The sequence below is a fragment of the Tachypleus tridentatus genome, chromosome 6 (genome assembly GCF_004210375.1).
Source record: "Tachypleus tridentatus isolate NWPU-2018 chromosome 6, ASM421037v1, whole genome shotgun sequence".
Taxonomy (NCBI): Eukaryota; Metazoa; Arthropoda; class Merostomata; order Xiphosura; family Limulidae; genus Tachypleus; species Tachypleus tridentatus.
The window spans coordinates 116237220-116256927 of record NC_134830.1 but is presented as its reverse complement, the minus strand read 5'-3'; the positions used below and the strand labels follow the sequence as shown (position 1 = coordinate 116256927).

Here is a 19708-nt window from a genome sequence, read left to right as displayed (position 1 = left end):
GTAGGCATAACTGGACGATGCGTTAGTTTCAAAATATTCTGAAAAACAAAACAACGACAACAGAAATGTTTGCTGACATTTTAATCAAGACTTTTCCAGAAAGATCCCGATGGAATGAAATATTGATCCAAACACCTTTATTTTGATCGATATTTTCTAACCACTTTGGCCCATTTTTTCTTCTTTTTTTTTAATAACTTGATTTTTTTTGCATATGTTTTCTCTTGCTACCAGAAGGCAATTCTAGCTTGAGGGAAAAAAATAGAATTTCAACATAAACTTCACAGATATCTATTCTCAAGATTTATATATAAAAATGTTTAAAACTGTAATATTTTTACTTAATATATTCCTACACGAAGTACCTAAAACATCATCACGCGTTCGTTTCTTGTTCAATTGAATAGGAAAGATAGAACATTTTTGTTTAAAACTTATTTTCGACGCTTCACAACGCCTTTGAGTTTAAAGATGGGTAATCAATATGGAATCTATCGAACATTTTATAGTAGTATAAACACCTGGGTGAATATTATACAGAGGACATTCAGATTCAGTAAACTATTTTTTCTCTCTTTTTCTCTCCATTTTTTTAATCCATTCTTCTGGTTTTCTCCGTGAATTTCATGGGCAGTACAAGCATGGTAAAAACGTAGTTCAAATAGCTAAAACCTTATACAGATGTTTATGGTGTTCATATACGAGGTTGCCAAAGTGTTCTCTTTCTTACATTATATTACCTATCTTTAGACGCTTACAGCAGGTTCTTTGTCCTTCCGAACAGACTTAGTGATATCTCTTCCAGTTTAATACGAACGCTACAATCGTTTACCGGTTTAAGAAACCATTCCGAAACCTTTTTCTTATTTTTTTTTTAAAGAGTAGACAGAGTTGTATTGCTACGTAAATTTTTCTTATATGCCTTTGATCTTTGGTCCGTTTTCTTGAAAAATGCGCGTGTAAGCAAGAAGGAAAAAAAAAAGATGTCATTTAACATGTAATCACATTAATGCACTTCTGATTAGTGTATCGAGTTATTGCTAAGATTCCAGCTGTTCAGGTGAGACTGGCGAGATGTGCAAGGAACTGAGAGTACTTCGTTAAATCTATGTAGTTAACTGTGGCGTTTTCTGATTTAAACAAGTAAATAACAAAGTGCGCCATTTTAATTTCGAAGTAATAGACTCGAGAGAAGTAACTAGTTAATACCATCCTCCGCTAACTCTTGGGCTACTTTTGTCAGATCTAATGTTAGGATGTACCACTAAGCTGTGCCCGGCCTTTTTCTTAAATATCGTTGTTATCGAGTTATCTGTTTTTATAGCTGCAGTGTAATAATATTTGAATGATAAATAGTAAAACCTGAAAATTGCATTAAAATGTACATTTTGTTATAATAGGAATAATTGAATTCTTAACAACACGAAAATTTTTAAATACAGATTTACATGTCAAAACTATCTCATTATTTATTAAGATAAAGAAAACGATTCGATATAAAATGAGAATTATTTTTGTTGGCGGATTGCTACACCATTAAAAGTTAAAGTTGACTCAAACTGGCAGAAAACTCACAACAAATATACTTGAAACACTGTAGAATATTTAGCTAGGAATAATTTTATTCTTCTATTGAAGAGTTTTAAAAGAAATAATGTTTTACAGAAACATACGAAGTCTATGTGTATTCTATGTTTTTAGTTGTTGTTCTTATGGATTAATATGGATTATGAAATAACGCGGCCTTAACAAAGTTGTTATTCAGTAATTCATACAGAAAAATACTCTTGTATAAAATTATCTGTTAGTTACAGATACTCAGGATTTAAGGAAGTAGGGTAAATTTCAAAGCCAAGTATTCCACTAATTCTAAAGAATCTTCCCGACCCTACATCACACTGAGTGATCGCTTCACTGTAAGATATATACAAGAACCCCCTAGTTGTTTGTAATAATGACCTATAGTAATAACTGTAAAAGAAAGCACAGTTTTGAAACTGGAATTTTCAATATGACCGGTACATTATGCGCACTTAGGTTAAACGGCCAGGTCAGACACTTTTTGTCATGCAGGTCTCTAATGTCGATATATTTACCAAAGGAAGGCAGCCAACTAGCAGACTCGCCACCACAAGGGCGCTTTGAACCTAATAACGGAACTGACTGTTACTTTTATAACGCGTGCATAGCCGAAAGAATAGAGTATTAATAGTGTCACGTCTCAAGCCATGGATCATTTGACCCCCAACCTAAATTTTGAAGTGACAAACACGTAGACAGTATAGGATCTTGAAATGAATTATTTAGTGTATTTTTTTCCCATATTTGCTTTAACTGTTTGCAGTATAACATGTAGGCCTAATTTTTTTTTCTCAACAGTATCTTTAAGGATTCGTAATAATAAAAGATTGTACTTGTTAAACTGGAACTAAAAACACGTAAACTTCCCTGAATATTTCATTATAACCATTGGAAACGTAGAATTAAAAAGTTATGAGACCTGAGCTCAAAAAAAAAAGGTTGCAATATAATACTGTGTTGAAAGTTGGGAAAATTAATATCATTCGCTGCCACCATCTTGCAACAGGAGAAGTACTTATTCGTGAAAGGAGTTTGTCATATAACTAGCCCTGATTAATGGCCTATTATAGTAGTGAATGTATGAGCACGAGACCCAAGAATTAATCAAAAAACGTGCATGTTCAACATTAATACGTGTCTGATTTCATGTTTATTAACAGCACGCGCGTATAAAGACGTTAAGAACGTATCAGTTCTTTGATCTTTCGAGTTATCAAACTATTTTTTCTTCCTCTTTCGAACAAAACAAGAGTGGACAAAGAAGGAAAATGTCATAAATATTCAACCATCACGTGAACGTTCTTACAACTGAATGAATCTACTGTGTGCACCAAGATATAAATCTTATCTCTCTATACTTACCTGTGTTTTTTAGTGTTTTCTAATAACGTTTGGATTTTGTTTTGAGCAGGGCTTTCGGTTTATTTAGGTTTTTATTCTTGGATGTCTTTACTGTGCGACGCATTAAAAATTTGGACAGCATTTTTAAATTTTATTTTCATGTAATACTATACTTTCTCACGAAACCTTTATCAAAGTTTTGTTATGGCTTTAAGATCTAATTAGGGCTAAAAGTGGTAAAATTTTTCTTACAAAAGCTTGCTTTTAGAAAACGCTGTTAATTAAACTTTTCATTCCTATTGATCGACATGTGATGAGCTCAGCGCCCCCTGTGGTCTTGATTAGTTTTTTCATATAAGTTATATTTTAATATTTTAGATACAAAAAAGAACATTAATTTTTGTACAATAGGTATCTCGAAGCAAAATTTCTCAATAATGTTTGAAAGAAGGAAGTCAACCTCAGTTATGCTAAAATAAAAATATGATTACCGTGTGTGGTTACTGAACTTTTGAAATCGATGTTTAAAATAAGTTAATTAGACATACGTGATCATTTATATTTTCAAACAAAAACCACTTTTTCTTTGAATCATAATTCTATATTCAATCAGCCTTGTGTATCAATTTTTTCTTCAACAAAAGGAATATTTCTTATTTGCACTAGGTATCAATAAAATTATACGTGAAGGTGTATTTTGAAGCGCACTTAATTCTGTATTTTTGCTCGTGTTTTGGGCACAAAGCTATGCAGTGGAATACGTACGCTATGCTCACAAAAAGTATTGAACCCAGTTTTATATAGTATAAGCTTCCAAGCTGAAGAAGGAGGATGGGAGGAACTTCTGTTAAGTTACATTAAGAAGTGTAAGCGAATTAACCTACTAAGCCTAACCAACATACAAACGGGTAACCATTTAATCAAAAATGAAATAGAATGTTTCTTATAGCTTTATGAAAAACAAACAACAAAACTGAACGAGGGTATTGATTTGTATTTGGAAATAATTAAGTATTACGAGTAATTATCATTGACACAGGTAGGAAGATAGAAAGAAGTAATCCCGGGTTCGAGGCTTGCTACCACCACCGATTGTTCTCTGTTTAGTTGAGAGTGGTCGATTCAAGTTTGCCCACCAGTGGCACAACGATATGTCTGAAGACTTATAATGATAAAAACCGAGTTTTGATACGCGTAGTGGGCAAAAGCATAGATAGCCCATTGCATAACTTTGGGCTTAGTTTCAAATAAACAAACGATTCAAGAAAACGTTTAAAATTACCGCTGACTATTTCTGAATCGTTAGTTGTTTACTCGTTAAATATGTAGCGTGTTACTCAGGTGAATAAACAAACAAATAGATCTTGTGAGTTAATAATTTTATATATGTACTTTAGGCAACATTTTGTTTTGTTAATGATTAACAGATTATACGCGAAATAACGAACATTTGTGTTATTACAGTGTAACTCAGATCATTAGTTGTTTAAGTCAAAAATTATTTTATTTGTTTAATTTTGAAGACAGATATACAAGAGCATTCTGTGTTAGAGATCCTTATTTTTCAGATTAAAAACTAGAGGGAAAACAACTCTTAGGGGCCCGGCATGGCCAGGTGGTTAAGGCGCTCGACTCGTAATCTGAGGGTAGCGGATTTGAATCCCCGTCACACCAAACATTCTCACCCTTTCAGCCGTGGGGGTGTTATAATATGATGGTCAATCCCACTATTAGTTGGTAAAAGAGTAGCCCAAGAGTTGGCGGTGATGACCAGCTGCTTCCCTCTAGTCTTACACTGCTAAAGTAGGGACGGCTAGCGCAGATAGCCCTCGCTCGCGTAACTTTGCGCAAAATTCAAAACAAGTCAAATCAACTATTAGGCTTTTCTTGTTCAGATCGAACAGTGAAATTTGACCGTAACTATTATAACATAGTCACTGCCCTGAAGTGCGAACAGCGATTATTTTGGCACTAGGGGGACCCGAACCGCTAACTACTGGGCTACATTCTGTCCGATTAAAATGCAGGTTCAATATAATCACTCTACAATCTACCAGATAAGTCAGCTACAATATCGAAGAGCGTTCACAATCAACGATAAAAACGTAAGAGTAATGCCTAGGCCTTATAGTCTTTTCATCCACCTGGAGTTATGTTTTCAGTCATGAGAAGGGGACTTAAAGGCAAACACTGAGGGTAGTTTTGTCTCACTTCTCTTCACAGAGTCCATCAACCGTGAGCGGACAAAATATTTTGGAGGACTATCTAAACTCAGGAGTCCATGAAATATGCAACTGGTGACTCAACTGGTATATTCATGAGCGATACATAGAAAATTCTGGAGAATTATTTCGTTAGACTTATGACGTCATATCACGCAAGATGACATTAATTCTTTACAGTTTTTGTGTGTTAAAACATCAGTTCATTTTCGTCTGTTTCTAATTGCATATTTTTTGTTGTTAGGCCTAAAGCTACATACATTGCTGGCCAAAATCTTAAGGCCAATGAACATAAAGAAAAGATATGCAATTTGCGTTGTTAGACTCAACCACTTATTTGAGTAGAGCTTCGAAAGATGAAAACAAGAAAAGGGAAAATAAAAATGAAAAACTTTTTTAGCATTTAATAGGGAAAGTGAGAACACTATGAAATTAGCCTAAATACTAGCTGGTCGAAAGTTTAAGACCATACCAAAAAAAGGTCCTAAACAGGGTAGGAAATGCCCAACAAGAGGTTTCAGTAGTGAGTTGCACGGCCGTCATTGCGAATAACTTCAAACATTCGTTTTGGTATAGTCAATATAAGCGTTTACAGAAGGCTGGATGGAATGTTATTCCACGTGGTGAAGATAGCTTCACGAAGATCATGCACTGTTTGGAACGGTCATCCATTTCTCTAGACTTCCCTTGCCATCCACCCTTAAACATTTTCAATGGGGTTCAGTTCGGGCGAACATGCTGGATGGTCCAAAAGAATCACGTTATTCGCCATGAAAAAGTCCTTTGTTCTACGGGCATTGTGAATCGCAGCGTTGTACTACTAAAAGATTCAGTCATTTCCACAAAAGCGAGGGCCTTCAGTCATTGAGGATGCTCTCTTCAACATGCCAATGTAGCCAGTCGCTGTTTGACGCCCCTGTATAACATGAAGCTCCATTATTTTATGGAAGGAGAAAGCACCCCAGATCATGATGGAACCTTCTCCACTGTGCCGTGTAGTAAATGTCTCCGGTGGGATATCCTTTTCGTGCCATCTGGACTATCCAAGTTAATTTTTTTCTCATCAGAGAACAAAACCTTCGTCCACTTTTCTACGTCCCATGTTTGGTGCTTCTCAGCAAAGTTTAACCAAGCTGTTTCGTGGTGTGGAAGGAGGCGTGGCTTTTGAAGACGCTTACAGTTTTTAAAGCCTTTCTCTCGTAGATGCCGTCTTATTGTTCTTGAGCTGCATTCTGTGTCCGTAAGGGCCTTAAGCTGATTCGACGATCGGTTGGTGTCTTGCCGGAAAACCCGTTGAATCCTCCTGCTCAACGCCGGCGAAATTTTCTTGGACTGACCACTTGAAATTCTCGTTCCGTATCCCTCAGGGTCTTTTAAGACTTTCGCAGCTCGATAATTCTGCCACGTTCAAACTCTGTCAACTTTTTAGCCTTTGCCATGTTTTTACTCAATGTAACACAGGAGATGTCAGTGGGTAATGTTGACAACGCTAATGCTTCACACAAATGACTAAATTTTGTTATGTGTTTGTTTACCGATTAACGCTTGGTTTCAGTATGGTCTTAAACTTTTTATCAGCTAGCATTTAGGTTAATTTCATAATGTTCACATTTTTCCTATTAAATGCTAAAAAATTTTATTTTCCCTTTTCTTTCTTTCATCTTTCGAAGCTCGACTCAAATAAGTGGTTGAGTTTAACAACGCAAAATGCATATTTTTTTTCTTTATGTTCATTGGCCTTACGATTTTGGCCAGCAGTGTATCTGTGCTGTGCTTGCCACTGATTATAGAAGCCAGGATTTTAGAGATATAAGTTTTAAGGGTTACAAGTGAGCCACAGGAAGGGGAAGGGCCTGCAGATGTAACCTGCAAAACCACAAGTCCCTCAAGGAAACTTCACACACATATTGAGTCATCTTTTAAATTTTATATCAACGAGAGGACGAGAATTAATTATTCGGACGTCTGATGTAGCTGTGTACTTCGTGCACACTTGCATTAATGGGTTGGAAACAAAGGATATTCGATGTATTGTTTTATATTCGTTTCGGTTAGTTAACTTGGAAGATCTCACAAACATGGCTATTATGTCACTTTTGTAGACTTAAATCTTCATAAATTATCGGGCTTTACGTTCAAAAGGAAATTTTACTTTAGTCCCAGTGGGCCTTGTGTTCTTGGAACGAAACCGGTGGCAACATGTTCAACTTTATTCTTTACCTAATATGCAAGACTGGTAAACGATAGAGAAATAACCTGTTGTGTTTATTTTCAATGTGCTTTCTCTTGTTTTACCAACACGATTCAGCACTACCGATATAATTTTCTTAAAATTGTTAAAATTTCACGCCTTTCACGCGTTCAAAAACAGTCATGGAATTGGAAAACTTCCCAGCGTAAACCCTGCAAAGTATCATTTCCCCGAGAAGTTAGTTTAAGGCGCCATCTATAGTTGAAAATCAATAAAACTGCAACAGAACTTATAACTCGTAAACCAATGGTCACGGTGGATTAGCTCTACAAACTATTATCCTAAATCATGAACAACCTTCTGTAATAACCAATAATCATTATGTTGCATTGTGGGTATACGTGACGTCACTAGGCATGATAATAATGACGTTTTCTTTTCTCATAGCAAGACAATGGTTTGCTTGCTCTTTGTAGATAGTATGGGATTAAACCAAGAAGTTGAGTGTTATAAGTCTTTAAAGTTATTGCGACCCTCAGGAGAATCTCAGGTAGAGATTACGTCCCCTGGTACTAGCAATAAGTCTGGGGTCTAAATAATAAGTTCTAATACTCTCGAGGGGTCAGAGCATAGGTATCTCATTGTGTAGCTTTAGGCTTAACAACAAAACAAACAATACCTCATCTTTATAAGTCTCCAAAGCTATTGTTTATAATTTTTTTACACTAATTAATGTAATGTAAAGTACATGCAGCATTGCTAACTTAGTGTAATTTAGTATTTAATAATAGCACAATTAATTTGGTATTTAATTATATATTGCTCTAAAATAATATTTAGACATCAATATACGTATTTCATGTTAGGCCTAAAACTTCAAGATTTATTAACGCAGCTAGATGATTACACATTTTTAGGAGGACCACCAAATTTAATTGTCTTATATGTACACTGCACAAATCATTCGTTTGCAAAATTGCAACATTTGTCAACTGGCTTGAAGTCTATCAGCTAATTATATTCAATCAAAAATTAATCATTTATTCCGTTTGACGGCTTGATTGACTTAATTAAATGATATTTTAATCTTAATTTACGTTCAGCAATTTCTTCATTTAAAGCATAAAACAAAAGTTTTATGAAATGAAAAACTTAAAGCATCTAATAGTCTATAATGTCTTTTTTTTAAAAAATGGCTCTCATTTAATCTAAGAGTGAACATGTAAACGTTGAACTTTCATGTTTGTATGTCTTACTAAAAGCACTAAAGTGTCGTGTTTATATGTCTTGTGTAAACTGTTAAACGGTCATGTTTGTATGTCTTGTGTAAACACTTGAACTATCATTTTTGTCTTGTGTAAACGCTTGAACTGTTACGATTGTATGTGTTGTTTAAACTGTTGAACTGTGATGTTTGTATGTCGTGTGTAAACCCCTGAACTGTTATATTTGTATGTCTTATTAAGAACACTTAACCGTTAAACGGTCTTGTATATATGTATTGTATGTATGTCTTACTAAGAACATTGCAAATCTTTATACTCTCATACTTGCATGTCTTACAGACACTACCATAAACAAACTGCTATGTTTGTATGTCTTACTAACACCGTTATAAACGGGTAAACTATCATGTTTGCATGTCTCGTTAAGAACACTTCCTGAGCATCAGTTGACAGAATATTAATAGGTTCTATACAGCATTCTTAGTTAAAGATGTATTGTTTTACTTATTTATTGTTTAGTTTTCTTAATTAGAGTATTTAAACAAAAATGTAAAAACAGAAGAAAAGCTTGCGAGTACGTCACTTTAACTGACAATACGATAATGAGCTATCTCCTAAGAGCTTCTCCCATAAAGTGAAACATTATTTTGAAATGTGTCAAAAACTGCATCTAACTAGGCTTAACTTCCTTTAGTTAGACGTTTTTCCCAACAGAAAGCTGCCCATGAGCTGAAAGCGATAGAGGATATAGTTAACTGCAATGAGCATATATAACCACAAAGACATATTTCAGAAATGGAAATAACACCTAAATAGAGGGAGTTTACAACATATACATATATTACTTTAAAAAAAGATGATAAATTATCCAAATATTACTTGAAAAAATAAAACAACACACAAAACTAGTCTTAAGTTATTTTGGTGAGCGTGAAGGATATGATAAAAATAAAATTTAGGACTCGCAATGAAATTATCATACGAAATAGTAATTGTAGTTTGTATGTTACCGTAAAATTCTTTGAACGTGATGTGTGTAAAAAAAAAGGCGGAGTTCATGTATTCTTGGTGTTGTATGAACAGCCGTTATCAGGCAGGTGGCAGCACTGCCTAAGTAAGGATTGCCGCTTTGTTCATCGAAATGGTGATTTAATTACCTTCTCAATAGATCATCAGAATTTTCAATACTATACAGTTTCCCTCTATAACCATCTCAAGGTAATGATTAATGATTGAGTCACAAGTTCTGTAAATTTCTGTAAATTTTATAGTAAACATGTTTGAATTTCTTGTTCTTTTTTCTTTTGCTTCATTTTTATTACGTGATAATTCAAAAGCTAAAGTAATGATGTAAACCTGTTTCATTGAGATGGCATAGTTTCAAACTGAGTAGGCGCTTTTATAAGTCCACCGCTGGTCCAGCGGTAAGTCTACGGATTTACAAAGCTACAATCAGGGGTTCGATTGCCCTCGGTGAACGGAGCAGATATCCCGCTGTGACTTTGTTATAAGAAAACACACGCACGCTTTTATTAGTATTATAAATAACTTGTAGTAATTAAAAAAAAAAAAATCATAATTCTAGGGTAAACGCTTAAAGCTAGCTTCATTGCAGAAATATTGTTCTCACAGCACCGCATAGCAGAGTATAATAGACTTGGAGCAGTATTGTTTGTTTGTTTTTGAATTTCCCGCAAAGCTACACGAGGGCTATCTTCTAATTTAGCAGTGTAAGACTAGAGGAAGAGCAGCTAGTCATCAATATCCACTGTCAACTCCTTGGCTACTCTTTTATCAACGAATAGTGGTATTGACCGTCATATTATAACGCCCCCACGACTGAAAGGACGAACATGTTTGGTGCGACGGGGATTCGAACCCGCGACCCTCAGATTACGAGTCGAACGCCTTAACACACATGGCCATGCCGGGCCATTTGGAGCAGTAACAAGGCACAAGCCACTGACCTCAGCCCCACAGTGCGGCACGATAGCCACTGGGCAACTCATCTCAAAGAGACATTAAAACTTCTACTTTAGATTTCAGTCAATAGACTTCATGTAAATTTACTTAAATAAAATTCACTAAATATGAGTTTTATCTTATACTTTAAATTTCTCCTAAGTACAACATACAACTTACTAAACTATAGGTAAAACCTCATTCGTCATAGATTTTTCACCTATGAAGTTTCTACACACCATAAATTTCATTTAAGTAGACTTATTTATAAAAAATATTCAACTAACTAGAAATCGCAAAACAAAGGTTCTATCTAAACAGTATTATGGTATAGTAGTTGTGAAATTAAAAAACACAATGTTCGAGTGGTAATTAGGCTTAGATACACAATATATAAACCATTATTAGGATTAAGTGCACAATCTGTGAACCATTGTTATGATCGAATACACATTGTTTGAACTGATATTGTTATTGGAAATACATTGTTTGAACCGTTCTTTTGATTGGATATACAGTACTTCAACCATTATTATGATTGTGTGGCAATGCACTTGGTTGTGGACGATTTATTAAAACTATTTTTGAATGTGTAAATCAGCTAGTCACGTGACGCAACCACAGCCGGTACGTAACTGCAGTGGAACTGGGTGTATCATAATTACAACTTCGTTTTGTTTGACGATCTTAGATAGTAAGAAAAACTGACTTCTTTTGAGATGTAAAGTGTGACAGCCTTTTCCTATGTAACAACATGAAGATGTTTTTAATTAGGAGGTTCGAAATTTTTAAGACGGGGAAAAACTTTGTTCTTAACGACACTAGAAAACAAAGGAATATGAATTGACTTGGAGCACAAGAACCATTCAAAAAGAGACCTGTAACAAGTCGTACTTAAACCGTAGTAAGAACAGTGTGGCATGCTGTAAAGGATGAGAATCCGCGAACAGATAGTTCAGTGGAAAAAGCTGTCCACGTGCTCCAGGGAACATTACGTAACATAATCTGGGTAGACCTTCATATGGAAAAGCGATACAAGTCACGTGTCGCAATCTGCTTCTAATGTATAATCATTATTGCACATCTCAAGAAGTTGCGGATCAAAACGTCATATTCCACACGAAGACATAATCGAAACGCTCAACGCAGAACCGATTTATTTCTGTGCAATCGTGCAGTTTAAACGCGTCCTTGTACACATTTGCGAAAAATATTGAAAGAGCAGCGACATGCTTTGGTTTGTTTTGAATTTCGCGCAAAGCTACACGAGGGCTATCCTCGCTAGCTGTCCCTAATTTAGCAGTGTAAGACTAAAGGGAAGGCAGCTAGTCATTACAACCCACCACCAACTCTTGGGCTACTCTTTTTACCAACGCATAGAGGTATTGATCAAACTAACTGAGTATTTGTACCGGGCCTTAAATGTCATATAGGTCACACCCAGAATTTAAAACATTTTGTAACAAGGAAAAAAAAACATTATTGTAAAATAAAGTTTTTATTTTGTTACTTGTTAAACACTGTCAGAAAATTTCATTGAGACATACTTGAGAACTTTAATTAGAACACTGTCTGTTAGGAGTCGTTTTAAAAGGAAATAAGCGGAATTAAAGAAATAAAACCAAAACCAAATCTACAGTTGTGTTATAAGCTCAACGAACAACATATGTATATATCTTTTCAAATTAATCAACATCCTTTGAACATCCCTGATGGAAAAATCCCAGAGGAGTATTTTTATTGTTAGTTTCAAGGTTTTGTCAACTAACTGTACTTGATTTATACGCGTGGGTATATAAGTCCTAAGGTAACCTTTTATCGAAATGAAATGAGGAACCAATCACGACACGCGGGAGGATTCCCCCCCTCTTCTCAAAGAACCGCACTGCTCAAGACGGAAGAGTATACTGATTACATATACCTGTCTCAGGAATAGGGCGTCTCCCGTTTTGACCCAATCTTCTCCAGGTGAATCAAGGGAACGAACGCCAGCAGTAATTAATCACTCACCACTGGCCATCGAGTGGGAAAAGGAATATTCCAGCTGAAACTCGTACGTGAGCCGTCGATGTGCTCTTATACATACACATATTGAGACGGAGATCAATTATATACATTATCGTCATTCGACACACCCAGGGATATTTAATATTATTCTGTAATTTTGCAGCGCACTATATGCCATAGACAGTCATATGTGAACAAGGCCAAGCCATGGTTATGTATCTAAAACGTTCACCTTCTATTAAAATACCCCATTATGTTGTCAAGTCTTCCAAACCTCAGAATAAGAAGAAAAAAAAGAAAGAAAAGAATTAAAATTATCTTCAACGATACAGCTTAATCAACTACCTTGAGGTAATTTCACTTAATGAATTACATCCTTACTACCTCGAAACTGAGGTTTCAATAAAATATTTCGCTGTTTTTCTTGGAAATTGGGAAATGTGAATACACCGCTTGATGTTTAGTTAATATCTATAATATTTTATGATACAAATAACCTAGGCATGAGTAACATAGAGACATTATAGGTATAATCATGTGAATGTCTTTGTTTTGGACCTGATGTCTACTGTGTTAGGGTTGTGAATCACAGGATCCTTGAGTTGCAGCTCGTTGTTAGAAAAGATGCTTCAGTCTTTGTCTTTGGCTCTTCATATGTGGGTGAGGTGGATGGGAGAATCCCTTTATTCGATTAGATAAGGGTTGCTCAAGAGTTCTCGGTGGGTTTTGTTGGTTAGTTGTCTTTCTTCTAGTCTTTGAATTCAAAATTATGGATGGCTAAGCCTATATAACCTTTTTTTAAGCTTTGCCTATAAATTCTAAGCATTACAGTGCTATATTAACTTACATTTACTTTTGAACCGTAAACTTAAAAACTTATTTGTTAACTTGTATACCGGTGATTTGTAAGGTAACAACACTTAATCACGTATAGAATTGCCATAGTGATGAGTGCGTCTGAATAGTTGTAGTGAAGTCTTTAATAATATAACCTGAAGTTTCGTCCTTTGTACTTTAAAATTTTGCTTGTAAGGATTTTTCTTAAGATATTATTGAGTAACAAATATGTTAATTATCCATAAAAACACTTTTCTTCAAACATTCTGCTCGAACATAATTTTTGGTGGGCTTTTCTGACTAGAGAAATCTGTTATAAGTTATGATTTGGTGTTGGAAATTAGTGATATCAAGGGCAAAGTCTATAGGTTAGAATTTGGTGTTTGAAGTTGGTAAGATGAAGAACCAATTTTTATAGGTTATGGCTTAGTGTTCGAGGTTGGTGAGGTGCAATGGCAAATTTTATAGGTTATGGTTTGGTGTTTGATGTTTACGAAGGTTTTATGAATTATGATTTGGTGTTTGGTGCTGGTAAGGTGAAGGGGAAATTTCATGAGTTGCGACTTGGTGTTCGAAGTTGGTTATATATTCGGTAAGTCAGTATGTAAAGAAGACGTAGAAAAGATTATGATTCAGTATTTTCATATAAAGATACATATACGTTAACATTTATTACCCACCACTTGTACAAATAACTATAGTCTATACATACTTACTACTGAAGTCAGTTTTACTAGACACCAGCTAATTCTGATGTTCTCAACACACGTCTTTGTGGCATCCTCTTATAACGTTCTACTTTCAGTGTTGTCGAGAAAACCCACTTGTAGAGAAATATATATGTAAAAACGGCTTGTTTGGGTAGACCGAAGAAGGTCGAAACGTTGTTCGCTCCTCTACGTAAAATATTTTCTCAACCCAAACAAGCCGTTTTTACATATATAACATTCTACTTTGTAAAGTGTCCTTCAGTGTGCTTCTACTCAAGTTTTTTCTTATATATTCATTTAACTCTTTCTGTGATATGATTTATTTTTAAAACGTCATGTCATCTCGGAGGCATATGTATAAAATTTTTGTCCATTAATGTCGTCTTTTCGAAGGTCCTCACCTCGTTATTTCACCTAAGTTTTTCAATGAAACTTGTCTACAATATTCTATTTTTCGTCGACAACTTATTTTTTTCCAAATGTAACACATAAAAATACTCCTTTCCTTGATTTAGTCTGAAAATATATTTTCACATGTGAAAATGTTCAGGTCGTACTAATGAAAATCCTCCTTTCTTTAGTATCATCTGAAAACCTTTCTTGGTTAGTATAATTTAAAAATTCCTTTTTTTTTCTGTAGTATCATCCGAAAGTGCTTCATTCATTAACGTAATTTAATTTGAAAGTCTTTTCCCTGTAGTGTCATTTCAACGTCGTCTTTCTGCTCACATAATTTAAAGCTCTTCTTATGGTAGGTCTACCCAAAAGCCAACATTTTTGACACATCATATACTTTATTAAAAAAAATCTGCAAGTTTCATCTGAAAGAATTCATATCATATCCAAGACAAGTTTGTCTTGATTCGTACGCCTTCTTTATGACATTGATTAATTCGTTGGAAAATGTCTTTGTTACATGAATTGAAAAAAAAATCATGTTTCATCATTGAGGATAGGTGTTTTTCATCTTTAGTTCACTCCCTTCTTGTGTGAAGAGTGGTGTACCTTGTTTTCCTCACGCAAGACTTGTTAATTTTCTAGGATTAGTAAACTTTTTTTTCACATGAAAATAAATTTTCATTTTGTCAGATATTTTGCTTATGAAGACACGATACTTCTAGCAATCCTCTTATTCTATGAAAAGTGGCATCACTCAATATGCATAATTATTAGCACTAAGACTGGTATTAGTATAACACGTATAACTTTCTTTTCTAGGTGTTTTGCCTTATTTTTATACACTTAGAAAACAAAGATACTTGGAAGTAGAAGTTGCCTAGGTAAGCTGTATTGAGCTATTAATAAACATATATTTTGTTCTCCCAAGAAATCTTACGTCGTTTACACGTTTTATTTGCCGAGATTTAAAAGTGTTGACTGAAATTGTGTTTTCAGAATGTCTATCTCTGTCTCTATTCAACATCTTAATCTCAACTGCCTAGCAAACCATGGTGGCTAAAGCACTCGGTCTGGAATCTTAGGGTATCGGGTTTGAATCCCGTTCCCAAACACGTTAGATGCTCGCCCTTTCAACCGTTGGGGCATTATGATGTGACAGTTCACTCACACTATTCATTGGGAAACGTTGATGACAACAATTTGGCTAGTTGTCTTCCCTCTAGTCAACTACTTTAGAATTAAGGACAGCTAATGCAGATAGCACTCGTGTAACGGAATTAAAAACAACAACAAATACGCTCAGCTTGTCTTGAAAAAAAACATTTAACAACTTAGAGTTATTCTCTCTAAATTACGTTGAAAATATATAAACCAATCGAAACTTAATTATACGCCCAAACACTCACACAAACACACACAAATTATCAACATCATTACAACAAACAACGAAATATCATAGCGTACTTTTGTGTCCGGAATAGAACTACAGGAGTAGAGAACTTATCACTTTTCACATTTATTATTTAACAAGGAATCATTGAGGAAATATTAGCTTTTCACTATTATTTCTTGACAAGAATATTAAAAGAATGTAGAGTAACACTTGTAAATCATACTTACAGAATGTAGAATAGCAGTGGAAAATCTTACTTACAGAAAGTAGAATAATTCTTATAAATCGTACTTACAGAATTTAGAATAACACTTGAAAATCATACTTACAGAATGTAGAATAACACTCGTAAATTGTACTTACAGAATGTAGAATACGATTTGTAAAACATACAGAATATAGAATCACACTTGTAAAACATACTTATAGAATGTAGAATCACACTTGTAAAATATACTTACAGAATGTAGAATCAAACTTTTGTAAAACATAGATAATGCAGAGAAGCACGCATGTAAAACATACAGAATGTAGAATCAAACTTGTAAAACATACAGAATGTACAAAATCACGCTTGTAAAACATACTCAGAGAATGTAGAATCGCACTTTTGAAACATACAGAATGTAGAACCACACTTGTACAACGTACTCACAGAAAAAAAGAATCACTTGTAAAATATACTCACAGAATGTAGAATAACACTTGTAAAGCATCTTTACAGAATGTAGAACAGCACTCCTAAAACATAGTTGAAGAATGCTGATCTCTTTATCGTTGGTCAGAATTCTGAGTCAATTCTTTTTTTGTTCTCCACTCAGCACAGAAACAGTGGTAGCAGCAACTCTTTACATGATGAAGTAAATTTATATGAAGCGATATTTTTTATTCTGCTTAGTATGTGTTATTGGGTAAAGATATTGATGTCTTAAAATGTCTGTTTCTTCCTATAATGTTCCTGAGTCTTAGTACTTATGGGCTACACTGTATTTCGAATAACTGTTAAAACATACTAGACCAGGTAATGACAAAATGGTATTATGGAAAAAAAACAGATTCTGCTTCATAAAATCTGATGGAATATTTATTTTAAGGATACTAATTATTGCTTGCATTATTCTTTTATTATTATTAAAGTCTTAAGTTTAGTGTTTATAACCTAATCTTATTTTAATTGATTACGTTTAGTAATTATAAGCTGGACCCTTTTTGCTAATCCTTTTAACTTAAGTACTTGTAAGTTAATATTTTGTATGAATCCTCTAACTAAAGTAGTTGTATAGTAATATGTTTTACTGATATACTCAACTCCATTTCTTAAAGACCAATCGAATTTTATTGACCTAATCTTTTCTTATATCGATCACATTAATTCCCTTACATCTGATATAATCATTTTCTGTTGATCCAGTTAGCTTAGTTACTAATAAGGGAATTTTGTTTCTTGATCCATCTAATTCAAGTATATTAAATCTGTTATTTTAATGCATTTACTGAGATATTTAGTACGAACGATAGTAGAATCGTTTATTAAATAATGCTTGAATCCCTTATCCGTAAATAAAACATGAGACTGGTATTATTTATTATTTCTTGCTGTCAAAGATAACTTGTTTAATATTCTTAGTCTTATATTTGTATTTATTATTATATATTTACTATAATATATTTATAATAAGTAACAGTTTGTACCCAAGGTTTTACAAGTGTGAATATATTGTTTGACAGCTGTTCTAACCCTAAAACTCATTGAGCTGTACATTCCTACCACTGTGAAACTAGCCAGTCCAGTTTGGCTCTACTGTGGATATGACCTGGAAGGAGATGATCTTTACTCTGTGAAATGGTATAAAAACCACGTGGAATTTTACAGGTTTCTTCCAAGTGACAACCCACCAGGACAGAAGTATGATTTGGTCGGAGTTTATATTGACGTAAGTGACTTATAATGTGCAATGACTTATGGATTATTTATCATTGTACTTAAGTTATTACTTTAAAACACTTTTAAGTCACGATTTTCCGCATTAACTTTATTTAGTTGCCTCTACTTGTTAGTATCACGAATAGAAACGTTTCTCATTCTACGCGAGACATGTATATAAGAATAAATCGGTTTCATCTGTCTTGCACTTTAAACTATATTAAGCTGTTAAAAAGTCTTACAACTGTACTGGTGTGAGTGGACGGGATTTGTTAAGATTATTATTTGCGTATTTGTCTAAACGTCGAATAGATACGTGACCTCTTAACACAAAATATACTAGATGTTAAGTGGACACGACAATGATATAAAACCACAGTTAAAACTACTGCCCTTACTTACCAAGCCTAGAGGTATGGGAAGAGATGTTATATGTTTAGTGTACACGATCATGGAAGAAGGACAGAGTAAATATTATATTCTTGTTAACGGACAAAGATGGGTTCATGTCCAATGATAACAGCACAGATAGCCCTCGAGAAGCTCTGTGTGAAATTCCAAACGAGTAAATCGATGTTTTATCATTTCTTCCTTTTTACGGAACACACATTACGATTTAGAACTAGGTATAGATGTATTACATAAGGTTACATCATGATGTAAATATAACAGAGTATAATTAGTAATATTTTATTGTCTTATTTAGCAGTATTAGCTGAACTAAGCATTCCATTCGTATGTTATCTCATGGCGAGTAAACATTCTTAGTCGAAAAATTAGATGTAAGTATATATATATATAGATGTATATTGGATAACGCAAAAGTATTTAAACAATCGTGGTGTCCTGTCCTATTCTGAGAGACGACCATTAATCTACACTGTTCTCTATTATTCTCTTCCTACACCAACTTCTCGAATTCAAGCTTCTCCTCTTCATTCCATTATGTAACGTCATCCAGCCAAGTGTGCTTCTACCTTCGATTTTTTACCAATGAATCTCTACCAATCTTCCCTCAAATCTAATAATACACGCCAAAAGCAACTTCCCTTTCTTATATATGCATGTTTTGGACGTTTCAATATTTCCTTGCTAGAATTTTCCAATATTCACCATTCGCTTATAACATCACATTTCACATGCTTCCAACCGTCGTCTTGTTTCAGTGGATAAGGTTTATGTTTCCAAATACTTAGAGGAAGACTGGCCATATGTAACATTTTTAACAGTTTCTTCTTCATTTCTCATAGCCAAGTGGTTAAGGCACTCGACTCCTACTCTGAGGGTCGCGGGTTCGATTCTCTTTCACGCCAAAACATGCTTACCCTTTCACTTGTGGGGGTGTTATAATGTTGGTCAATCCCACTATTCATTGGTAAAAGGATAGTCCAAGAGTTGGCAGTGGGTGGTGATGACTAGCTGCCTTCCCTCTAGTTTTACACTACTAAATTATGGACGTTAGCGCAGATTACTTTCGTGTAGCTTTGCGCGAATTAAAAAAAAAAAAATCTTCATTTCTAGTGAGACATCACTCCTGGGTTACACGATTATGTGGTTACCTAAAAATAAATCATTCAAAGAAGAAAATTTGGTTGTCAAAGTCGTTCAGCAACAGAAACATTATTGAAACATTTCAGGTTTACTCAAATTTTTGTTAAGTGAGTAATATTAGAAATTTTAAAATTTGTTCTTTAATTGTGGACAACAAGAATGCAAACAAATAAGTTATTTTATTATTTTAAGGTGTGATTAGACAGTATACTTAACATTTTTGGTAAGTTCGAGTTCTTTTTTATTTTCTTGGAGAGGGAACGAGTCCTCACGTACTCGGCGTTTATGTTGGTAGTGTTTTAGTACGGAACTCGATAGATCTTTTGGAAATCAAGAAAAAAGATAAATTAATTTCCAAAAAACT

The 19708-nt window shown here is 34.3% G+C and overlaps 1 protein-coding gene across 2 annotated transcripts in view; it reads left to right on the top strand.

The window, feature by feature from the left end:
- LOC143254645 (uncharacterized) overlaps positions 1-19708 on the top strand; it is a 61882-nt gene that overhangs the window by 8242 nt on the left and 33932 nt on the right. For both annotated transcript variants that reach the window (XM_076509791.1, XM_076509792.1), the window contains exon 2: positions 17598-17803. In XM_076509791.1, coding sequence (XP_076365906.1) covers positions 17598-17803 — 206 coding nt within the window. The remainder of the gene's footprint in view (positions 1-17597; positions 17804-19708) is intronic.